The sequence below is a fragment of the Coturnix japonica genome, chromosome 2, assembly GCF_054131305.1.
Source record: "Coturnix japonica strain WE chromosome 2, WE-NBRP24, whole genome shotgun sequence".
Classification (NCBI taxonomy): Eukaryota; Metazoa; Chordata; class Aves; order Galliformes; family Phasianidae; genus Coturnix; species Coturnix japonica.
The window spans coordinates 28,267,788-28,293,184 of NC_140664.1; the positions used below are offsets into that span (position 1 = coordinate 28,267,788).

Here is a 25,397-nt window from a genome sequence, read left to right on the forward strand (position 1 = left end):
ATTTAATTGGAAGTGATGAAGAACATTGAATGTATGCTGACAAGCGTTAGTTGTAATTCTTTTTGATTCTGGAAGTGATTGTGTGGTTCATCTGCTGTAGGGAACTCACATTTTAGATGTGAATCATGAGAGATGATCAGTGAGTTGTTAGAAGTCTTTATTGGAATATGAAGAACAGTTTCCATTAGTTGAGAAAGCTGTGTATTGTATTTGCAAACTACTCAGTCGTGCCATGGTTTGTTCATGTCTGTCACTCTGTGTCCTACACAAGGTAATCATGGTTTTAGGCACTTGTGTAACACACGTTGTTCGTGAATGTACATTTTAAAAGTAGAGCTAAGGATGAATATTTTGTCAAAGCCTGTAATGAAAAGGTGTCAAAAAGGGGATGTAAAATCTTCACCCTTGAGTGTTTTCATAGAATCATAGAATGACAAGGTTGGAAAGGACCTACAAGATCATCTAGTCCAACCGTCCTCCCTTTACCATACATACCTACAGAGAACCTCTAAACCATATCTCATAGCTCCTCATCCAGACGCTTCTTGAACATTGCCAGGGATGGTGACTCCACCACCTCCCTGGGCAGCCATTCCAGTGCCTGACCACTCTGAGAGAACTAAACTGAGTGAGGCCCTGAGCAATCTGCTGGGTTCAAAGGCACAGCCAGCTTTAACATCGCCCCGACTTTAAAAGGAGTTGAGAGGCTGTAGAGCAGATGAAATCCAGAAATCCCTTCCAACCAATTCTACTGCTCTATTGTATAGGTTGAAAACATGCACCTGCTTCTGTGGTTCTGTCCCTCTCTTGTCAAGTACATTGCTGCATGGTGGGCTTTTTTGAGGGCCCTGTGGGATCTGTTGAGGGGTAAAAACACATTTGCTGGTGACAAAGTGTAGGGCAAGTCACAGCACTCTATTGTATATGTATGAAGCAGAGTGGATGTATGCAAGAACCATGCACCTCATACTGTCAAAAATCAGGATTTGTAATGATTCTGTTAAGTTGTTCTTACTGAGGGTACTGACTGGCTTTTATCCTGTATCTTATAGTAGGAGGAAAAAAAACCTCAGTCATAAAGGTATAGAAAATGTAAGTAATGACTCATCTCTTACAGAATCTGTCATGACCCATCTTCTAAATGACCAGCTTTTGTGCAAAAGCTTTCATAGTAGCCTCACAAGAAGTATTTGCGTTATTCCCCATTGATATATTACAGCAGAAGAGTACGTAAGGAATATCCTGCTGTGTTCTTCAGCTCAACTCTTAAATGAAATACAAGGTAAGGAATGTCAGAAAACTAAACAACGGAAGGATGAGAAGGGAAGGATGACAAGCTACCACAGCTGAATCAAGGGTGTGTATAAAGCTGTCTTAGCAAATGCTGCATTCCCCAAAGTGTATTTAAACAAATTATGTCACTGTAGCGTTCTGTTGGCGTGAATAAAACCTCGCTGTCGCCTGGATACTCACAACACCATCCTGTCACTAAGCCTCAGTATGTGTGTTTGGTGTGTAAATCACTGCCTCTAATACACAGGCTTATGCAACATGCGTTTGGGGTGCACTATTAGTGTGTGATTATACCCCCAGCATCTGGGAAGCTGGTTGGGCTCAATCCATCCATTATGTTCTTTGCTCTCAGCTGGTGCCCCAACCCCCTGTGTGGTTTCCAGCTGGTTTCAAAGAATATCTATTTGATACAGCTGATATTTCAAGATAGTCAGAAATTGATTTCGCCCATGCCTTAGAAAAATAAAGTTATTACTTATTTCTCAGCTAAAGGAAGGTTTCATTGCTGAGAAATGACATTACAAAGTGCTTTCCATTTTGTTTTTCCCTGCCCAGCCCTATGTGACAAGCAAAGCCCCGAACGATGGCTCTAGGGATGATGCTTTGGTAATAGAACCATAGTGTTGCTGTTGGGTGGAAGCCCTCCAACAGCAGCAGTGAGTGCTGAGGGCTTTGCAGCCTTTCTGGGCAGCTCCTGGCTGGGAAGCCAAGGTTTTGACACTGCTGCTGCTTGGGGCTTCGGGGCCTGTGGCTGCTGCTCCATAAGGGCAATCAGCTGTAGCAGCTGCCCTCCTCTTCACCACGTGCGTTGCTGCAAGGAGCCGTGGTTTGATCGGACATCACGTAATCCGCGTGGACTGAGATGCTGCCATCAGTCGCGTTGATGACATTCAGCCTTCCTCTCACCACTCCTGCCTGGGAGAGGCGAGGGGTCACGCCTTATAGCGAGGCTGTTGTTACACGCGAGGAGGCAGAGCGAGATGAGTAAAACCCAGTTCCAAAAGCTGTTCTCCTGTCGTTCCTCACCGCCGGGCAGCGAGCAGGCAACAGCTCCCGGTGCGGTGTCGGCCTGGGCCGGGCTGCCGATAGGGGGCGGGTCAGGGCCAGGGGAAAACGGGAGGCAAGGAGAGGTAAAGCGCTGCGGGGCTGCGCTCGGAGGAGGTGAAAGGCAGCAGCAGCAGCTCGGCGTGTGACAGACAGCTGCCGCTTAGACGGGCGATAACGCAGCTGGAGTAAAAGCTGCTTTTTCACGGGGCTCTCTCCTCTCTTGTGCGCAACGGAAAAAAACGTGAAATTAAAAGGACGGCGGGGGTAGCAGGGCGAGCGCCGGAGCGCTAACACGGCTCATCCGTCCGCCCGCTGACAACTTGCCGGCGCCGCGCTCTCTGTGCTTGTGTCGCTCTCGTACGGCCGCAGGCGGAGCCGGCTCGGCCGCAGCACACGCGGATAGCGGAGCTCCTCGCTCGGTGCCGCGGACGCCGCCGAGTCAGTGACCGGGGCCGCTGTGGCTTCGCACCTGCACGGTGCTGGCAGCGCCCGGTCCGCTCCGCCTCGTCCCTACCCGGGCACTGCAGCCCCGCAGCCGCCGCGCAGAGCCCGACCGAACCGGCCTGAGCGGCGCGGCAGGGAAGTGGGGCGACGGGCCGGCCGCCCCGGTCCCCGCGGCTCGGCTGCCGCTAGAGGCGCTGCGCGGCCTCGCCGGGCCGGGAAGGGATGTGGACGGGGCCATTCGTGCTGCCGGAGCGGGGGGGAGCGAGGCCGCGGAGCGGCGCCGGGAACACGCCGCGGGCGCCGGGGGTCGGCGGGGCGATGGCGGAGCGGCGGGCGAGGCCGGCGGCGGGCAGCGGGGAGAAGGGCGGCGGGACGGCGGCACAACGGGGCCGCTGCGGGAGCGCCGGGGGGAGGGCGGAGTGGTTGGGGCCGGCGGCGGCCGCCGCGGCGGCGGGGTCAGTTCTCTTTAGTGTTTGCCGATGTTAGAGGCGGCTCCGAAGCGTCCCCGGAATCAGGTAACGGGGCCCGCCGGGCTGCCCCGCTCCCCTCCGCCGTGAGGGGAAGGGCGGGCGCGGGGTGGGGGAGCCGAGCCTCGGCCGGAGGGGAGGGGGCTGCCGCAGCCATGATGTCCGGGTTCTCCTCCTCCTCCTCCCCGCTCTCTCCCCTCCCGCCGGCGCGGCGCTGCCCCGAGCAGCGGCTCCGCCGACCCCCGTGCGCCCTCCTGCCGAGGCACCGCTGCGCCACGGCGGGATGGAGGAGGGGGACGGCGGTGGAGGCGACTCCGCCATCCGCCCCGCGGCCCTCGCCGCCGCCGCCGCCTCCTCCTCCCCCGGGCGCTGGAGCCGGGCAGCGGACGGCCGCTACGGGCACGCAGGTGGGCGCCCCGCCGCAGCCCCCGGTCCGAAGCTGCCCTCGCCTCGGGGCCGGGCGGTTGTGCTCGGCTCGGCGGGGTTGAGGGCTGGGCCTGCCCGGAGCAGCGCGGGGAGCCGGTGCGGACTGAAGCGGTCTCGTTCTCCTTGGCCTGCTGCCCCCTCCCCGCCCCCGGTGTGCCCGCTCCGCACGGCGGGTTCGGAAATTCTTCCTGCGGTTCTTCGTGCTCTCGCACGTCGCCCATCCGTTCGTCTGCGTTAACGTCCACTGCCTTCATTTCATTCACCGTGCTCTTCGCCTGAACTTGGGACAAGGTCCTAAACTTTTGCCAGCAGGACTGCGCCGTCGTGCTCCCAAAATGGATGTCAGTGTTCCTTCCATGAGGCAGCTGGCCGTGCAGTGCTTCCCGGGGGCTCAGCAAGCTCGAAGGCTGCGGGGCTGTGTTTGAGGTGGAGTGGAAGGAGTGGGATGCATTTTGCAACAGGCCGAGGCCCTCCCTGGCCTTCAGGTCTGTGGGAAGAGAAGACTCATCCTGAGTGCGATGGGGTCTGGATGGGGCTGCTGGGTGCGTGCCTACAGCTCAGGGCGCTGCCTGCCCAGCCCACGATGCCTAAGAAGCACCTTTCCTGGCAATGCACCCACTCAGCGTTGCCCTGTGGCAGGCGAGCTGTGCCTCTGCCTGCTAAGGAGTGTCCCCTGCGCAACTACTGTAGTAGTGAATAAAGTCTGTTGCACCGAGGAGTGGGTGGAACATCCCTTCTGCTACTCCTCACTGTGCCTCGGTGATTACTGAGGAAATGCGTGTGGATTGCCGCAGGGCACAAGTAAAGCTATGGCTCTGGTGGAGCTAGGTGGGGTTGGTTGCACTGTGCTCCTGTGATTGAGTGCAGGTTACTTTGTATCTCACCGATATTACTGCTGCCCAGGAGTAAAGCCTGAGATGTACAGTGACTCCAGGTTGGAAATCTGTTTTCTAGACACAGGGAGATTCCACAAAGGCGTTGTTGTGACGCTGCTGCCTGTAAGTGGTGCCAGGTCTGACAGTTCCCTGAATGAAGCCTTTCTGACATCCAGCAGCACTGTGTGATTCCCAGCACTGACTTCCAATCGTGGATCCTCTGCTTTGCCCTAGAAAAACTCCTGGAGAGGGAGATGCCTGCTCTTGCTGTGCTCACTCAGATTCCGACTGCTGGAAGCTGGAGTGAGGCTGCTGCTTGGTTGTGGTTTGTGAGGGAGAGTGCAATTCAGGTTTTCCTTGCTTGAAGGAACTTCTTGATGATGTTTGGCTTTGGCAGAGGCCATCCAGTTTGGGTTCTGGTCAGGCTGCAGTTTGGAGGCGGAAGACTTTAGATCTCATTCCCAGGTTCAGCTATAATGTCAGAGTAATAACACCTTTGAATAATCTTCAGTCCTGAGCTGTGAAAGTGGCTTGTAAAAGAGCTCCCTAATTTTACATGTAGGAAAACTTGGTCAGAGGTGTTTCAATGACTTGACCAAGTTTAAAGAGGCAATTAACTCAATCAGCCCCTTCCTTGGGGGCAAATGCCAGAGCTGAGTCTCCCACAGAGGTTTACAAACACAGCTCCATGGCCATCCTGGTGCGTGTTGGTGAAAGCTGGGTGTGTTGGGGTTGTGAGATGCCATGGAATGACCTTGGAAGGTTAGATGATGTGGCAGAGCAGGTCAGCAGTTGCAGCGCTGCTCCTCCAGCCTCTGGGAGGGCTGCACCTGTCGTGCTCTGTCTCTTTGCTTTGACCTGCCTGGAGCATGTGGCTATTGATCTGCTAGTCCTCAAAAAGAAGAGAAGCACTTGGATTGATCGTGTCTGGTCCTTCAAAATGCATCCTGTTGCAATATCGTGCAGCGAGGGAAGCAGTCCTTGTAAGGTGTGCATATGCAGCGCTACTTTCATTGTGTGTTTGTTTCAGACATCCATGTAGACGTCTGCATAGATTTCGTCCATTAGAGAGCCAAATATCTGCTTCCTCACACCACATGTGGTAGGGAGTACCTAACCTGTGCTCTGTAGCATAACTCTGATAACTTCTGTTAATGAGCCGCCAAAGCTTCACTTCTCTTCCCTTGGCCATATCGATCTCCTATCAGCAGCAGCAACAAAGAGTTCCCTCAGATAGACCTGCCTTTACCAGAACCAATTATGGTACGTTTCTCATCTTTGGATCACACCCACAGCCCGTATTTCTCACAATAATGCCTGATTTTTCTCCCTCTTCCCCAAAGAGGAAGAAAAAGGAAGGAGGAGGATGCTTTCCTAAAGCACCTATGGGTGCTGTTGCTGGAGTCTGTGCAGGAGAGCCCTTCAGGTGTTCGTGCTTCCCAGCCACCCTTCTGCTGGGCTGACCTTGTTGATATCACACTCATGTGAGGATCAAGGTTGTGAGAGCCTGTGTGGAGGTCCTGACCTGAACACTCCTCCTTCCCTGCTTGCTGTTCATTGCCTGCTGCTGCAGTACCTACAAGTTCAGGGGTTCTGTTTGGTAAGGGGGTTTATGAGGCATGAAATGAGGGTGCTTAGAAGCAGGCGGGGAAAAGAATGAGGTGCACATCTCTGTGCAGAGAGGAGGGATCTGTGATGGTGTAAGTGTGGGGGGAGCCGAGCTGGTTGGAGCATGTGGCACAACATGAAAAGCGGAGAAGTGGAATCTGTGCATAACAATATAATAAGAGCCAAGTGCCCTGCTCTTAGTGCTCATGTCTGCTCATTGTCAGTGAGCAGTCACCATCACATTATCCAAAGTGTGTTTGTGTTAGAAGAGCAAGAGTTCAGTTAAACCCCCTGAAGTGGTTTGCAGTGCCTTGGGCTGGGAACTATTAAAAATAAAAACTTCTTGTCACAACTTCTCATCTGAAAATGACTTCTGAAAACCTGACTCTGGTGGTATAAGACTGAAGTCACACGTGTGTCTGTAGCCTGCAAAGTTGGTTCATACTGCGTCTCCAAAGCCACGCTTGTGTTTTTAAGTTGATGGTAGTTGAAGTGTTTCCTGATAGTGAAACCTGTGCGCCAGTGTTAAGTGTCCTCACCTTTGTTATGCCTTACTTTTGGTTTACTCACATATGCTTCTGTATAGTACATGACTAATGTGTAACAAATTTATTGATACTTTCTCTAATAAAATAAGACAGTTATTTCTTTTTCCTAGTAAATAACTTCCTTCATATAAAGTGTTTAATTTTATAGCTCTCTATTCCCACGATCTTCTAATTTAGTCGCTGCTCAAATAGTAATGAGGGTTTCTTTGTAGACTAATTAGAATTTGGGCACAGATTTCAGATGGTGTTTGAGAATGATCATGGTAATAACCAGTGGCCAAGTCATACAGTTTATACACTGGGTTGTCTTGCTACCCTTAGATTCTGGCAGAAGGCAGCTTGCTAAGATGTTGACCATAGTACCACACACTCAAAGGATGTATTTACAACCTCTTGAAAATCTCCAAAGGATTGCACTGCCGTCAGTTGTGCTTACAGTTTCTCTGCCTGCCAGCTTTGAGGAGCAGGGAATTAACACTGGTTCCTCCTGGCTGCAGGGAACGATTCAGAGGGGGTAGGAGACTGGATTTCTTAGGAAAGCTTCTTGCAATGCACATAGTCATCTCTGGGAACAAAAAGACTTCTATGAAAGTCAAGAAACCTCATTTTTACTATTATTGCTATTCTTAGTTTCTTTCTTTCTTTCTTTTTGAATCTGCTCTGTGTTTGTTGTTTCTGGTTTCTTGTACAGTAAACCCAATTAAGAAACGTGGTGTTAGACAATGTAAGGAGATGTCAGTATTCCAGACGTGTAGATTGATTTCAGCCATTGAAGCTGTATTTCTTTATTAAAAAAGAAAAAAAGAAGTTATAAAATGTACTGGGTTAGCTGACTTTTTGGAAAAGAGAACTTTTTCTGTGTCATCCAGACGACGCATCCGTACAACTGAAGTGCTCTGAAGCCAGTGAATCATCATGCACTGTTCCCAAGGTGGAACTGCAGAGTTGGTACAAAGCAATGTTGGGTCAGTTTGTAACATATGCAGTTGTACTGAGACGAACAAAGGACTGAGATACCGTCTATAGGGGATCTGGCTGTGTTATTAGATAAGGTAAAAACAAGAAGTACTCTAAATATTTCTGTTAGAAATTCACCATTCTTTCTCCCGTTTGATCCTCCTCCAGTCCTGCATATTAGCTTGTGGGGCTTTTTTCTTTTCAGAATGTGGTAAACATTTTCTCTTCTTTTGGTTTCAGTCTTATGTTTCTAATAGTACTAAACCAGCCTGCTTTGAGCTGTCTTCCATCTGTGGTGGCACTATTTCTCAGGTGGATGTTGCCAATGTTGTATTGTGCTAAAGAGAAGAGTGTACACTCAGGGTATATTATTTTTGCAACTGGTGGGAGGCTGGGAATCTGGATGAATATACAAAATGACTACAGAGAGGTTTTTGTGAAAATCTTTCTGTCTGTAACTCAGTCCATCACACTTACAGGTCTTGTATGAAATAGGCAAACTCTCTGCTTCCCTTCTGCAATTAAGGCTGTCTGCCCATCATGAAAAGGGCTAAGAACTTATCCTGGATCAGGAGGCAGGTAAAACTTACCCTGCTTTCTGAATACTATCTCTAAACTCTATTGGATGAATCCATAAGGTTAGATATGGGATTAGACCTTTTCAGGAAGGGAGAACACCCACATGGTCTTCACTCGTTTACGACTGAGTGGTCTTCATCAGTTAGGCAAAGCATTAAGCAACTGAAAAGTCACTGAAGATCACAGAATCAGAATGGCCCAGGTTGGAAGGGACCTCAAGGATCATAGATATCCAATCACCCTGCCACAGGCAGGGCCAACAACCTCCCCATTTAATACTAGACCAGGTAACCTAGGGCCCCATCCAGTCTGGCCTTGAAGGTACCAGGACCAAATCCCATTTCTTGGGACTGATGAAGCTATTATTTACGAGGATGTTTCGAATGTGGACTTGAAGCCAGCTGTAGGTTCCAGGAGAAGAATTAACCCATCAGTTTTCTCCATCAGTTGCATTACAGGACTGTGAACTCACTGCAGCGCAGGCTTTGGAGGCCCTTTTTTATGTGACCATTACATTAAAGAGTAGCTTTCTTTGCTATTGTTGCAAATGGTAGCAATAAAGTCAGTGAATGTTCTGGAGCACAAGTCTTACGAGGTGTGGCTGAGGGAACTGGAATTGTTTAGGTTGCAGAAGAGGAGGTTCAGGGGAGACATTATCGCTCTCTACAGTAACCTGAAAGGAGGTTGTAGCAAGGTAAGGGTCAACTTCTTCACCTAGGCCACTGGTGTTGGGACAAGAGCTAATAGCCTTAAGTTTTGCCAGGGGATGTTCAGGTTGGATATTAGGAAAAGATTCTTAGAAAGAGCAGTGAGGTGCTGGAACAGGCTGCTCTGGGAGGTGGTGGAATTGCTGCTCCTGTCAGTGCTCAAGAAATGTGTAGGCATAGCACCTGGGGACATGAGTTAGTGGGCATGGTGGTGCTGGATTGATGGTTGGACTAGATGTTCTTAGAGATCTTTTCCAACCTTAATAATTCTTTGATTGTAAGTCCTGTACAGTTTACCTTTGCTTAGACACCACAGCCATCAGGAGCAGAAGCGATGTGGTTGCTCTAAAACTAATAAAGCTAATGGCCTAGGTCATTCTCAGCTTCCTGATTTCTTCAGTTTTGGCAGCCTAGTTTTTTATTCTAGTTTATGCATTTTCCTCTTCATTTCACTATCATAAAGACAGGGTAGGGCCTCAGCAAGACAGGGTAGGGCCCAGCACCGTGGTTGTACTTGTTCAGTCAAGGCAGTTCAAGTTCCAGGGCCCATTTTGCTTTATTAGTTTGAATGTCTGTGTTGTTAACGATGGATTGCACACCTCTGCTCCACAGCTTTGAGTCTGCGCGTTTACCAGAACTTTTGACGCATAACAGCCAAGATGTTGGTTGGCTTTCTGGGCTAGGAGCACTCCATCCCTTTGGTACTGAGGGTCATTCTTGTTGACCAGTGATAAGACTCCATCAGACACATATATATGAATCCAAATAGCATGTATTTTCTTGGAGATCTTAAAAAAGGGGGCCCTCCTTCCCTTTTTAAGTGTTTTTTATTTATTTGATTTTTGTTTTGATGGTGAGGAATAGGGTTCTTAGATCAGAAATGGACCAGAGTGTTAACTCCCTGCAAGTTCAGAGCAGGTTTTTCTTTCACTCTGATTTAGAGTGATTCCTGATTCACAAAAACTAACTTTACCCTGCTGGAGTTAATGCCCTGGGAGTCCTGAAAGCACAGTAAGTGGTAAGAAAGATTCCTTTAAAGTGAAGCTCAGAGTGTGATCCATCTGTCCATTCAGTCATGGACCTGTACTTTTACTAGCAGTTTTGGCATTCCTCTTATCTGCAAACTTCTTTTTCATTGTCACTCAGTTGCAGGTTCTGTTACCTTTTATTTTGAATCTTTTCGTGTTCCACTGAATCAGGTTGCACTTCCAGTCAAGGTTGTCCTTTGTTTTATTTGTAATTCTGTATCTGTATAAAAGTTCTTTAAAGAATTCAAAATTTCAGTTCACTGTTTCTTTTCCTGTAATAATTATGCTTATAACTTTCTCCAGTCTGCAGAATCCAGGCTTTTCTGAATCATCAGCTATATGGATTGAGATCTCTTATTTGCTATCCTGTAATATATCCTACTCCTAATCATTAGTATGTAAGCAGTTGGAGGGAAAAGTCTCCTGCTTTTGTCATGCTGATTCTGTGTACTCACAGTGTGCTCAACTTGAACCAAATCTCTTTTTACTAGCCTCTTTTCTGCTGTTTGTTGTTAGTTTAATATCCTCCTCACTGATCCAGCTATGGAGATTAACCTCTTGCCATCTTGCCAGATGCGTGTTAGTCTCTGCTGTGCTGGAATGTGTTTGCTCAGTGTTCAGCAAGTTTTTAATGTTTAGCTCCTCTCTGATCGTATAGGCAGAAGTTTTTCTTCAGTGTTTTTTGCCTTTGCTAATTTACACCAGCTGAAAGGATCTGTAAGTGTAATACTGTTATTTTTCCCCTTTCCAGGATTGACAAAATCTTCTGTAATCTGCACCTCCTTGTGGAGATAAATATTTTTTTATCACACCACTTAAAAATGTCTGCCCAAGCATGGATTTGCTATAAGAAATCAGCAGGCCATTGCTTTACTCATGCACTGTACTGAGTTGTTGCTGATGACTTTTTGCATTAGCAGGATGCTTACAGAGTCTGAATTGATGGCTGTTTATTACATATGTTTGGAGAAGTTAGCTTTGTCCTCTTTGGCTTTCTCTGAGACCTTTTCAGCCACATGTCTTTTCCCACCTGGTTTGCTGGAGCTGAGTTAGTATCACCAAGTCACAACCGACTAAGTGGAATCTTTTCACTTCCATAATTTTTTACACTCTGTTTTCATTGCTGAGCAAGGCTTGTGTCATCGGTTTTGCAACAGTTCATGACCTTGCCCTCAAACTTAGCGACTCTAAACATTCCTCCAGTTGAAAACAGTTCTTCAGCCAGATAACTTGGTACAGCATATCTAGTACTCAGTAATTATTTTGCCTTTATTCATCAACTAATGAGGACTACATGTGAGACAGAGGAAGAATGCACTATCTCTGGACTCCACGCAAAGCTCCCAGTCTGACAAGGTAGGCTACATCTATGAGCAGTGTGCCCATTTTGTCCCTTGGTAAACAGGGAGCTAGTCCTAGGAGGTGCATTGAACTCAGCTTGTATTCAAGCATCACAAAACGTGGATATAGGAGAGCTGAGAGAAGGGGGAACTCAGGAGAGTGACTCATGAACGGAGGTGAGAATTTCACTCAGACTTTGAAGTGAAGCTGCAGCATTTTGGAAGCTGCAAGAAACTTAAAGTTGGGCTGTGAAATGCTCTTTTTGTTTAAATATGCTTGTGGATAATTAAACAAATCAAAACAAAAGGCACATAAACCAAAATGGTATCACCTACTTTCAGTAAAGCATTACATCCACCACTTTGTCCACTGAAACATCCTTTTCTGAAGGTCTTGGAGCTGTTATGTTGGGGGATTGATTATAGAGAGAGGAGGGCTGGTTGGAAGAGCCATAAGAATTTGTGAACAGCTATTTTGAGATGTTAAGAGTAAAATTACCAGTTGTTAACACAAAGTGGGAAAAAATGCAGCTTCTTTTAAAAACAGTAATTGAATGAGAAGCTAGAATCTGTGAAGGAGTTCAGCTTAGATGCTGATATCACAAATAAGGAACCAGTTACAAGTTTTTGAGCAATTGTGTAGTGGCAGCATGTCAAGTCTGAGTCATGGGTTTTCATTGACTTAATCTCCTTCTAAACTTTTAAGCTGATGATTGATTGTTAAACTAGTGGCTTAGGCCGCCCTTCTTTTCGGCTATTTTTCTTCATGAAAAAGCTTAGTTACTCATTTTTGTTTAACCTAAGGCAATTGCGGTTTATCTGCTTGACATCTGTAGTTAAAGATGGCGTGATGTCCTCTGCATACAATAGCAACCAATGACCATTTCAGTGCAAACTTCTTTTCATTCTTGGTGCAATATGTAAATGGTTCACTCAAATGACTCATCTCAGAAAATACAAACCAAACAAAAATGTACAGTAACACCACGTTTTACTGAAATTCCACTTCCGTGCTCACAATTTCTGGAGTCACTAAATCTTCATTTTCTTCAGCCTTTCTGACGTGTTTTGTATGGATAAGTGCTGGGGTAGCTGTGAAAATTCGGCACTTAGGGTCAGTGTTGGAGAGTCTCTTGATGATTGTCCTGCTCCACTGACTATGGAACCAGGCGGTGTCATCTTTTGAAGAGGTTACAGGTGTGGCTGTGTATTGCAGACTGGCTGAGCAGATGCGTGTTTTCAGTTTCCAAGAAGTCACAGGTAGTTCAGATCACTTCCTTACCGCGACTGTTAAGAGTTATGATACTACTGTTGCCTTTTGGATTAGTGGTTGCTTCCGGTCACAGCAAGCTAATACAGAGAAAGACATGACCCTCTAGTTTTGTGCATCGTGTTTTGCATGAAACAGCCTAATCTTTCCCCTTCGTGCTGTGGGTTAGGGGCAGATTGAAGAGCGTTGGAATATTTGACAGACTCCATTTTCGATGCAGCAAGTTGACTTTTGTTACCTTTTAGTCTTCCTTTGGCACTTTGAGTTGATGGTCTCATTCATCTCCCTCATCGTTTCACACAGGAGTCTTGTAATTACGCTTCTGAAACTGCCTTAGGCCAAGGCACTTTCCCCAAGAGATATTTGCTCTGGTCACAGAGTGAGCACTGAGGAATTTCCTGATGTTTGAATTTTTCTTCTGACTCACTTTTCTTCAGTGTCCTTTGATAGCAGCAAGGTTTTGTCCGAAGAACAGCAGTTCTTTTTTCCGTATTGGTTCAAGATGCATATTATTGAAGTTTGTCTACTTTGGAACTCTGCTACTTATTTGCCAGTGAAGTTTCCCATTGACACAGGTGGCTCTCTAGCATGCAAAGGACTGGCCTCTATTTTTTCTGATAGGCAAGAAACTGAACTGTGTTTGTGTTCTGGGGTCACTGGGCTTTGCTGAGTGTTGTGAGACACGATGCTGCCTGTGTTACACCTTTCTCAGCATTTTGGTGTCAGCCTTCCAATCCCCTTGGGAGCCAGAGGGATGGCCTGTCCTTCCTCTCCTCACTTTCTGCTGAGGTTCCCTCATTACTCATTTTCAGACTTCATGCAATTTGCATGTGTAAATTATAACCAGTGCCCTCATCCCTCCATTTTCCCTCATTCCTTAGGAAAAGGCTGATCTTTGACAAACACGTTAGGTGTGGCTCTTCAGTCTGCAGTGCTTCTCACAGGAGTTTATTTGCTTCCCTAATTATGTCTGTTAGTTTTAATAAGGTTTATTATCACTTGTTTGTCTAAGACAGGTTTGACTGTAGCCTTTGAGTTGGCTCCAGTTGTCTGTATTTTGACATCCAGTGCAGTTGGAGGTGGAAGTTATCTTGTCTAGTCCTTAGCCATTGCCCAGCTAACCCAAAGATAGCGCTTGCCTGTTGATCGCCTCGGCTGTATTGATTAGCGGTGTAGTGCTTCTGGTTAAACACATGCAGTAGTGCCATTTCGCTGCCTTTTGACATTGAGGTTTGTCTGAACCATCTGCCACATGAAATGTCAGATGTAACATCAGTCTTTGAGAGAGGTCTTGAGCTTCTTTGAAGGTATCCATATGTAATGTTTTTTGGACACCTCAAATGGTGCTCTTAAACTGTGTATGGATTATTGATTTTCACACTGTATTTCCTTTGACTCTGTTGGGGCACTTTGCTTATATTTGGAAACCTAAGTTATGGCTGTATTTACTCCTCACCTGAATCCTTTATATCTTGCTGTACAGCTTTGTCATAAGGTATAGATGCACCACACATGTGGTTGGCCCTACAGATCACACATTTTTTGTCTTGGATACTTTAACTGTAGTGGCATTAAGCAGTTTACTAGTTCTAAAACATTTACTTGTTACGTTTGTTTGTGTTCTGATATATAATATGTATTTCAAGTTGTATGAATCTTATCTCAGTTGCAGGATAAGAAATTTCTGTTCTAGTCCTCTTGCTAACACCTGATAATTAATAGCTATAAAAATCCTCACCTTTGACCATTTTGTTTACTGAGAATGTCTTAGATTTTAGCCTTTTGATTCCATACTTAGTTACCTTATTTGCCTGTTTTATTTTTGTTTGAAAATGTTCCCATCTATTCAAAATTAGTAACTCTAAAAAGAGTCGTTAGAAAATGATTAAATCAGTGACAGATGTAAGGTATTTATTAACAAATAATGATGGTCTAGGCATTGATTCATGCTTTATGTAACAGCTAGGATCGACATAGCACTGGAGATTAGGAAACCAATATAGTTTCATTGTGAAAGAAATAAACATGCAAGATGGAACAGATTCTAGCACAGTCTTCTTGTTTTTGGTTTTAATGTTCTTGTCCTGTGTAGCAATTAAAGGTGGTTGAGGTTTGAAGAAGTGGCTGAAATTATGAGTGAAGATTTTTCATCTGTTGAATTTCTTTTTTCTTTTTATTCTTCCCCTTCTCTGCTTCTCTGGTTTCTAACCAGCAATGGAACCCTCTTCAGAAAACTTCACTGATCGTATATAGAAGTTTGCAAAAGGTATTTCTCTGCAGATAATATCCTGACAGAAATAACTTCTGCATTTTCTGGAAGTCTGTTAGGATTTCATGTTCTGACCTGGCGAAAGCCCAGAGAAATCTACAGCTGCTCGTTCTGCCTGCGTCTGCCCGGCCTTCCAGGGTTTGTGTGAGCCACCTTCTGCTGCCCTCAGAAAGCCAAGGAAGCCACTTTCTCGAAAGCGCAGTGTTTAGTTGTTGTTCTGAGGTTCAGCTTAGTGCTGAGCAAGCAGGTGAACTTTTCTATCGGCCTTGCAGCTCCATTAAACTTGAGTGTTCCTCTGTAATCTCTGTCCATTCACCTTCCTCATTGTGTGCATTTTTATCTTGGGCTGTGAATTGTTTTATCGGACTAACTCAAATAAAAACTAGTGATTTATTTTTTTCTTATACCTTGGGAAATTAAAATGCTTATAAGGCCTGATTTCACTTACTGTCATATATTACTTATATGTTAACTGTTTTGTAGCTGTGTCCAGGTTTCTGCTGAAGTTAAATTGTCCCATTGCAAGGCATTGAAGAGAAATAATAATAATTAAGAAAAAATGTAGGACAGTGTGAAGAAGCAGAACTTCAGTGTATGGTTTGGCAGGGAAGCTAAGCTGATTAGCACAAGTTGAAAGGGCTAATTGCTTGCACCCATGCCAGGTCATGAGTTTATGGCTCGTTGTGTATGGGCATAGACTTTTCTCTGATCTGTCCCTTGCTTGTGTGCTGGTTCAGTGAGGTATCTTAACAGAGAGCTTTGTGGTGGTGGAAGAGTGGACACGGGACTGCCCTCAGCTGTGGCAGCTGAGCATTGGGTCAACTGGCTGCTGTCACACCGCCCCTCTTAGGTCAAGAAGCAACAGATTGATGGAGAAAGGTGCTGAGTGCAAACAGTGTAAGGACCAGCACCGATGGAGTCATCTTTGTACACCCATTTCATGTGTAGATTCTCAGTTTTGCATATTTAAAATGTATACATAAGGTAAATTTTATTACTAATTCTAGAGAGACATCTGCTCGCTGTTGCTTTAACTCATGCTTCTGCTAACCTGTTTCTGCGTGGCTATCAAATTATTTGATTTTAGGGAACAGGAAAGATTGAATTAACTGCTGCTTGGATGGTAATGCAGAGCTGTGTGTGTTCTGTCATCCCCAAATCAGCTGCCAGATACAGCAGTACCACAGCAAAACAAACAAACATGAAGCTTAGGACCGGTATAATATTTATGTGTGTGTGTGTGTGTGTGTGTATACATATATGCAAGTATATATATAGCAGGTATTGCCTACCATATATATGTAAAACGTAAATATTTGTATGTTATACTTTTGCTTTAGAGATTATATGTTTGTATCAAAGTATTTACAATAAAAGTGAGAAGCAGCACGTAGGAGGTATGTTTAACTTTTGGCAGTTTTGTATGCTATTGAATGAAGTCGTATCAGGAGAATCAATGGGTTTAATGAATTTTAAGGCTAAACCCAAACCCTCTTTGGTTAGGAGCTTATGTTAAGAGTTCAGTGACCTGCGATTTGCAGAAGAGTTCCATCAACAAGCTACTAACTACAACAGAGATTGGTCTGGAAAACAAAATTGAGATGCTGCTTGTTTAGACTCTGACCACAGGCTGAGCTTTTCAGTCTTTTCATTGTTGTGGATGATAGAGTAAGTAGTACACTTGTTAAAATTATAGATGCTGCACAGCAGGGTTGGAGGAGACTGTGGACATTTCAGAACTAGAATTATGGTCAAGAAAAATGGAAACAATTGTCTTTTTTTTTTTTTCTTTCATCTTTTTTAAGGGGATTCTAGGAAGACAAAAACAAAGTCTCATTAGCTGCAGAACGGTCAACCTCGCAAATAAAACACAGCATATAACATGCTGAGTAGCAGTTCTGTGGTAAAGGACCTGGAATCATAAAGATGACACTGCTGTGAAAAGCAGGCACTAATTAGAATCTTTAACTGGAAGTATTGAATATATGAGATACAAGATGTCAGTGTCTGGTTCTCATTGTTAGCTTTTGTAAAACATTGAAGTGCTATGTGTCATTGGTTTCACACTTGTTCATGGAATGGACTATGTACAATTTAGTTGCATGACACAGCAGTGTGAGCATGCGATTAGCACACTGCTTATATGTGTATTTTCACATTCTGCTCAGATGAACTTCAACCCTCCAATTGCTGTTTGAGTCATTAGCTTCTCCAGCTGTGTTGCTTTTTCCCATGGAAGCTTTTCTTTTACGTCAGGTTTTTGCTGTTTGTAAGGTTAGCATTTTGAAAGTACGTTTAGCATGAAAACTTCTTGCTTGTGTTTCCGCCTTCCTTGCTGTCTTACCCGAGTTTTTTCTTTCTTTGCTTATTAGACTAGTTTGACATACTCTAAGAATCATTTTACCTCAGTGTTTCATTTGTATCTTATATCCCTAATTGAAGGGTACAAGCCAACGTATGCTCTAAAAAAGCAGAGGATTCTTAATCATTAGGAAAAACAGAAGTAATTAATAATGTTGTGTGGAGCTTTTGAGCATGGCATGGGTCATGCTTAAAAGGTGACATTAATGGGACATTCACATTTCTTCAACATATTTGGAATCTATGCATATAACTAAATTTCCAGCTTACAGGAAAAATAAATGGAATACCTGACAGTGGTATTTTCTCTTTAAAGTCTGAGGGTTTTTTGTTCTGTTTTTTGAAGTGAGAGAAAAATTCACAGCTTGCATAACGCTGAATGAGAAAGTTAATACCAAACTGCCTACTGACACCTGTGTAATTGCATGGATACAAAAGGCTTTCAAAAGCTGAGATGAAGAAAAATGCAGTTACAGTGTATTTACCTCCCTTTAGGAGTCTGGTGGGGCCTTTTTGGTGTAGCTGTGCAGGATAAACTAAGAGGAAAAGCACTGCTGTGTTTCAGAAGGCACCCCAGGCTTTTGGCTCTAACTACAAAACTTGTGGCCTTTGTGCCTACAGACTTCAGCTCTGTGTACGTATCTGCAATGAGGACTGCAAAGTAATATCATTGCTTTGGTGCTGGCGTGGCAGTTGGGGACTTCATAAAGGAACAAAGCTGGCAGTCAGCAGCTGCACAATAAAGATTTCCAACAAAGATCCAAGTGTTTAACTTTGTGCAGCACGAAGAAAAACTCCTTTGTGGGCCCTTTGATGTATCAGCCCCATGGAGGGAGCTGGTTAGCCACTTGAGATGAGGTGTGCGGCCTGTTCCGGCTCTACCCATAATGGCCTAATGAGTTAGCCCTCTTTTATTTGCTGGATTTTCTTACAGATATCCACGTAGAAGACTTGCTGTTGTTTTGATTATGTAACTGTGTTTTTATCTCTGGCAGCTCAGTAGGATCTCCCTGCCTTGAGCCCTACATTTTGGGTTGGCAGTGAGTGGCTCTGTGCTGCGGGGCCATGGTGTGCTCACTGCTCCTAGGATGCCATGACAATGGTACGGAGGTGGAGATGAGTGGGAACATAAAGGTGTTCTCTGACATCAAAGCTCATTTACCTAATAATGTGAAAAGGACATTGCAGTATGTCTGCTATATGCTCTGTTGTTTCTGTCTCAGTGGGTTTTCAGAACTGCTTACAAGTCAGTGATGTGTGTGTCATCAGTATTATATCAGTGGAACTTCGGTCTGTAACAGCTATGTATGTACTCCATAAAACACAATTTTTATCTGAGTATTGGTATGTTCTACTTTCTTGAAAAGAATAAATTCTCAAAATACTGGAAGATAAAAGGTTGCTTGAGAACTGAGAGGGCCTGAGGTGTTCAGTAGCATCTCATGCAGTATGATACGAGTGGTCTTTCTCACACTCACATTTGGAATCTAAAATGCTGTAAATAGCCCAAGGTGTTCCTTAAACTTAAATTATGACAATGATTTTTCATATTATTTACGTTAATGTCATTTTAAAGATGACATTTAATAACCATGGCCTGATTCTGCCATTATTTACTTTGATACTTACAATTAAGAAACTTTTTGAATTAACTCTGATTCATATAAAATATTTGAAATGAGTATTGTGTACATAGTTACATCAAAGAGTTCTATATTCTCCGTCTTGGGTCCCTTTAACAATACTGCTGTGTTCTATGACTCTTTCTGTTAAGTGGGAGTAAAATGTTTGCGGTCTGAACTTAGCCCTTGAGTTTGAACACATGAAGTGTTTGAATGTATTTCAGCTAACTGTGTATATATATGTCACTGTTAGCATTTTACCTATGATATTTATGAAAAGGGCAAGTAATTGCACCTCAGCTTCATTTCTAATTATTATGTTTTCAATATTGGCTCTCCAGAGGTTAAAATCAATGTGTCTTCCCTAAGTAATACAAATAGCCTTCCAAACTGATCATCATCTTCAAAGTTCAGTTACACAGTAATATAATTTTCGTTATATGAGTACAGCTGCGCTGAAGTAGTCCTCCTGCACAGTGTATGTAGTGATGTAGGATTTTATTCCAACTTGTGTTTCCTTTTAACAACTTACTTGGGTATTTTAAAAAAGATTTGAGAGGGAAAGGGTCAAAAATACCGATTTAATACCCCAAAAATTGCACAGAGACTATTTGTTTTATTAAGACCCTAACTAGGAAGGGCTTTTTTAGATGTTAAATGGGATTTTTGCTCAGGAACAGAGAATTACCCAGCAAACGTAGCAAGGAGCTGCACAGTGGTGATGCTCCGTGTGAAGGATAAGGTCTCACTTCATGTCCTGCACCTTGGTCAGAGGAACCAGAGCTGCAGCCAGCAAAGGTCCCAAATCCCAGGCTGTGTATTAGTTGTTATGAGATCATCTCTCTCTGCTCTATGTTTAGTTTGTATGAGCCCTTAAAACACACTTGGTATCTGTTACTGGATAGGAACAAGTGATAGTATCAGGCCACCCTATTTGTATGTGGTCATTGGTATCTGGCATATTCCAAGGTAAATGATTTAGGCGCTGCATTTTGGGCAATACAGGAAATGATGTAAATGTTGATGTAAATACTGTCATTTGATATAAAAAGTGCAAAAGCTCCCAACTCATGCGGATTTGTTTATTGTAGTGATAAACAATGGCACAAGTTAAGATGCAGACGACAGCAAACCTGTCCGGCCCTCCCATGTCCCCCATGGTGCTACCCCTGCCAGTTACAGCCGCAAACACTCTGGGCCTGCCTCCTGCCATGAATGGATCCATTCCGGAGTCGGCTGCCAGCTGCAGCAGCCCCACTGCTGGCCTTGCAGACCCCACACCCGCCAGCAACCCACCAGGTAAGGTGGCTCAAGTGCATTCTGTTCAAAGGAGTCATTTTGTTCACTTGTTAATTAAAAGATTTAAAAAAAAAAAAAAAAAAAAAAAAAAAAGTCTTAAGAAAAAAATAAGGAAAGAAGATTCTGTAGAAAAATATTTTGTCGGGATTGGTTGTTTACTAAGTTAAGTCTCTTTAACTGAGACAGATTTACAGTGGAGTGCTTGTTAGTAATATAAAAGCTCAGAAAAGAACATGCCTATTTTGTCACATTCGGAGTATCTTTTACAGAGAAGTTTTAGTTGAGCAGGAAAGCCTCCAAGTGTATTTCTCTTCCCTGGAACAGAATGTCTTCAGAATGCTTGGCAGTATTCGGTGTTTCCTTTGTAGCCTAATAAGTGCAGTAGTTCCTATGCTGAACTGGGTATAAAATGCAGAAATGTTATCATAATAAGTTAAGTGAGCAGGAAAAGCATGTGCTACGGTTCAATACAAGTAACCTGAAAAAAAGAAGAAAGCTAAGTAAGTAGCCTAACGAAAGTAGAACAAAGTCCTTAAATAAAGTGTGGAAAGATCTTTGGTAGTGTTTTGAGAGTGACTTTATTATTATAAGAAAAATTGAGAATTGGGAAGAAGGAGAGACCATAGTGTTTCATCTGTGTTTTATATTGCAACCTTCAAAGTGTCGAGATGATATTCTGAGAGCACAGTCAGTTCATAGGACATGTTATGCTCCTGAGAATGAACTTTAACATAGGAAGTGTAGCATATGTTTATGCCCATCTCCACTGTCATCTGTATTTTGAAAATATATACTTTGAACTGCACGTATTCAAAGTGATCATTATATAGTGCATATTATGATTGACACATAAAAGGTGTGTTAACACTGAATTTAGCATATTTTCAAATGATATGTTTTAGCCATAGTACTTTTCTTTTAAACATACTACTACTTCTGCAAAGTTTACAGTTGTGAAGTGTACCTCCCTCCACAAAAGCTTTACAGACTCTTTGTTTGCAGCTCCTCTCCAGGATAACATGGCAAACCCCAAAGAGAAGACTCCAATGTGTCTGGTAAATGAGTTAGCCCGTTTCAATAGAATTCAACCCCAGTATAAACTTCTGAATGAAAGAGGGCCTGCTCATGCCAAGGTAAGGTCACAGTTCCAGGTTATGAGCCAGATGTTGAATGTTGAACATATTATGTCTTGATCTTGACAAGCACGATTGTAAAACACAACCATGCTTCTAGTGTAAAGGGTTTCTTACACTTATCTATTTTGCTTTATTATTTTCAGTTTCAGAAAGTACGCCTATGTTTTCTTTGGAGCTCTGACTTCTACCTTTGAGTTTATTGTTGGTCTCTGTAAAGACCTCCTGAGGGTCTTTCCACCTTTTCTATATCGTTTTGGAGCATGTGCTTTTTAGATGTGTGAATCCTTCTCCCCAGTTGGTGTGCCTCTGATAATTAACTGAATTTATTTCATGGTAGCTCAGGCTGCTAGGAAGCTAATCATATGTAGTGATAATAAGACTCCTAATATGATTGTAGCATTAAAGTTTATAGTGAGCTGGCAGTTAGTTCTTGTCATTTCTCATGTTGTTTCAGGTATCTGTCTTCATTTTGTAAGTAGGAATTAGGATGCTTTCAGGTGACAGGGAACACAGAGGGTTGGTCTCATAGTGATCATTTCAAATGATTTTTAATATCCTCCCTCATTATATGTATACTCTGGGGGAGGAGAAAGAAGCCTGATTAAGAGAGAAAATGACATAATTAATAGCTGTGTTGTACTGAACTGTTTCTGGTGTGGCAAAACCGAATACAACAGTGGGCTTGAACTTGCAGATTAGTAAAGCTGCAGAGAGCAGAGAGATCCTCTTGTGCCCTCTGGCCCTCATTTCCCACACCCATCATGTCAGATAGTGCAGAGCTGATGTAGATTCCTGATGTTCTGATTTGGCTGCTGTTGTGCATGCTGGTGGAAGTGATGCCAGCAGGTACAGGACTGGTGAGGTTTGGCAGGCTTTCAGGATCATTCATCAGAAACAAAGATTGAGTTCTTTGCCTGAAAGCATTTGGCATCAGATGATTCACAAGTTGGTTGACTGTAGGTTGTGATGTATTAAGTTTGTTATGCTTTCTGTAACCTTTTCCTATGATGTGGCATGTTCATTTTGTTTTCCATGACTGCAGTTTAAGTGCTTTGGTCATGCAAAAAAGCTGTGCTCTGGGGGTTGGAACCTTATGATCCTTGTGGTCCCTTCCAATCCAAGCCATTCTATAGTTCTGTGGTTCTATGATATGAGTTGTATTACATTTGTATTATAGCTTAACTTTTAGCCGAATAAGATACAGCTCAGACATATTCATTGCTATTTTCCAAGGAGCTGGAATCGTTGGAATTGAGTCTGTGTTAAGTTCACTTTTGAAAGACAGATTTTCCACGAGTTTCTTAGTTTTTCTGTTTTTTGGTTTCCCTCTTGTTTTTTCTAATTATCCTCATAGTGATCAAAAACTGTTATGTGCTGTACAGACTGGCTGTTGCTAAGAAGAATGTTAAGTGTAATGTTGTCCTGTGCAGCAAGTGAGAATGGCACTGGAGGAGAGAGAATAAAGAACAAATATGATAATGCAGGTTGATATACCTTTAGCCTTTGGAAAGCACAGATGTGGGAATTTTGTCTGTGTTAGCAGTTTTACGTAGTGTGCTGCTTAGTTTCCCTGATAAAATGTGTAAATCAGAGTGGAGTCTGCTCTAGAAAACATGACCTAAAGGATGTGTTGCTGCTCTCCATTTAAGGAGTCTCACTTTGCTTTGTTCACACATGTAATGTGTTCCTATCCAGTAGTGGCTTTCATGGTTTTCAGAGCCATGCTCAACCAGACAGCAGCCTCTGATATGATCATGGTAAATTTTTACATCCTTTCTTCTGCTTGTCTTTGGAAAGTAAGTTTTGACAGTGAGGATGAAATGGGATACTAGAAACTGTGGAGCTGTGAGAGAAGTGACATTTCTTAACGGTCTGCTTAGAATGTCTGGGGGTCTGCCCTCTTTCTGGAAAATCAGAAGCTCTTTATTAGCATTAGTTGTGTCTCCAGGCAGATTTATCAGATGGATGTTCCTTTCTTGTGTACTTCTATGTCAGTGTCATCCCAGGAGACAAACCTGAAAGAAAGAAAGACCAAAGAAATTAGGCAGTGGTACAGAGATGAGGGCAAGTGCTGGGGGACATAGCATTTAAAGAGGCTGGGGAAGAGAAGAAGGTTTGGCATGCAGAAAACATAAGGAGGGAAGAATTGCCAAACTGGAGAAGGGCTGACGTCAAGAACACAGCACAGTGAAAACAAGCACAAAGTCTTTGCATTTCTGCTGTCTTGTTGTCAGGTAAACATAGGGAATAAATACTTCCACAGAAAATTGGTGGGAAATGCTGGTCCGTTCATTGCAGAACTGTGAGCTTGGGCCTGAGCACTTAACAGTTTCATTGGCTATTCCAGACTTCGTTTTTAGCCAGTTTTATTCCTTTAATTAAATACCCGCCTTCTACCTGTTTCATTAATTCCTACCTATTGTGCAGTTTACTTACTGATTATTTTCTTACAGAAGGTTTTTATTAGAAGGGTAAGTAAGAAGGCTAGAGCTCCAAGTACACAAGTTTTCAACTTGAAATGTTCCATTTTACTGCTCTAGATAGGCTAACTTAAATCACTTTAAAATGTATAGAGAAAATAACTATCCAAATGAAAATTCTGCTTTATGTTATGTAATTTACTTTATACTGACTCTAGTACATAGATTTCTTTGTGCTTGCATCCAGTAAGTTATACCTACCTCAGAAGATGGGCTATCTTAATTTACCATGTGCATCTGATAGTTATATCCTGCTTTATATAGTTAGAATTTGTATAGAAAAGAGTTTAGTTTCCTATCTTTTCTCCTCTTGTTGTTAGCTGCTCAATTTTAAACAGTACCTGTACATATCATTCAGATATGTCATCTATATCTAGATTATATATCCATCTATATTCAGATTTATTACAAAACTAATGGTTTTAGTAGCATGCTTTACCTGTTATCAACAGGCAGAAGTGACTAAGTTAAAAAGTGTGAAGAAATGTGATCTTAACTGATCCGTATATAGTCTTCCGTGACAATTATTACTTGGTTTTAAGAGTATTCTTTTTTGATGTTGCTATTTCAATTTGCCAGCTGAAACACCAAGTGTTGTCCTCTGTTAAGGACCCACTGATATCTGTAAGAATCAGATGTGTTATCTGAGAGTTTAATACAATGTAAAGAGGTGAAGTATTCTCTTTGTCTCATAGGTTTTCATACAGATTGATGTATGTGCAGTGATAATCGTGCCAGTGTTCACTTGTTCTTTGTCTTGAAGATGTTCACAGTGCAGCTGACTCTTGGAGAACAGACATGGGAAGCTGAAGGAAGCAGTATTAAAAAGGCCCAGCATGCTGCTGCTAGCAAAGCTTTGAATGAAACTACCCTTCCCAAACCAACTCCTAGACCGCCCAAAAATAATGTTAACAATAACCCAGGTATGACATTTTCCTCTGTGTAATAAATCTTATTAGAATGTTGTAATAGTATAACACTGATTAGTATGTTGAACAAGATGTAGGTTAAGATGGCAGATGAGAATCAACCTAGTTCTTTTACAGGCAAGATTAATTAACAACATCTGCTGAGTTTGCACAGGAGAGTTTTAAATGAACAGACTTTATAAAACAATTGAATGTAAGTGAATATTGTTTACATAAGATTCAACTGTATACAAAATGATTGTATGTGATCAACACTAAACTGAAAAGATAGGAACAAAGTGGTCAACATTGCCACAGCAAAGGCTTCTTTTAAAAAAGAGTTTTAGCTATTTTCCCAATGAAAAAGCAAAATTTTACCAAGTCTTATCCTTTGACATTATGTCTGTGGTATAAATGTAAGCTCAAGTTTTGGCATGGTTTTTCTTCTCTGAGGGTTAGTTTCAGTTTCTGGCATTATATGTTTTCCTTCTTGGCAATTTGTACTATTCAGAAGCCTTAAACAGCTTTAAAAGTTGTTTGAACAATTAAAAGAACATACTTTGCTGACTTGCATCATTCATCTTGAGGCGTTACCTGTAAGTTGCCTTCTATACATGCAGCACCTTTTGAGTGGCTGACAGCTGCATGATTGATGTGATCTGTTCTGTCTTATTCGAGAAAGTTAGTAAAAAAAAAAATCAAAACAACTTGTTCCTAACTTTATTTCACACTA

The 25,397-nt window shown here is 43.2% G+C and overlaps 2 protein-coding genes across 7 annotated transcripts in view; both read left to right on the forward strand.

The window, feature by feature from the left end:
• UBE2W (ubiquitin conjugating enzyme E2 W) overlaps positions 1–1,477 on the forward strand; it is a 39,759-nt gene extending 38,282 nt beyond the window's left edge. For 2 of the 3 annotated variants that reach the window (XM_015855785.2, XM_085539446.1), the window contains exon 6: positions 1,220–1,477. In XM_015855785.2, coding sequence (XP_015711271.2) covers positions 1,220–1,350 — 131 coding nt within the window. In that variant the 3' untranslated portion in view covers positions 1,351–1,477. Of the gene's footprint in view, positions 1–1,117 lie in introns of all 3 variants that reach the window. The other variant, XM_015855787.2, reaches the window with a different exon arrangement.
• A 1,765-nt stretch (positions 1,478–3,242) lies between these two features.
• STAU2 (staufen double-stranded RNA binding protein 2) overlaps positions 3,243–25,397 on the forward strand; it is a 196,987-nt gene continuing 174,832 nt past the window's right edge. For 3 of the 4 annotated variants that reach the window (XM_085539441.1, XM_015855779.3, XM_015855780.3), the window contains exons 1-4: positions 3,243–3,299; positions 19,933–20,140; positions 21,143–21,273; positions 24,520–24,679. In XM_085539441.1, the coding sequence (XP_085395567.1) occupies positions 19,942–20,140; positions 21,143–21,273; positions 24,520–24,679 (490 nt within the window). In that variant the 5' untranslated portion in view covers positions 3,243–3,299; positions 19,933–19,941. Of the gene's footprint in view, positions 3,300–18,426; positions 18,525–19,932; positions 20,141–21,142; positions 21,274–24,519; positions 24,680–25,397 lie in introns of those variants that run through there. The other variant, XM_085539439.1, reaches the window with a different exon arrangement.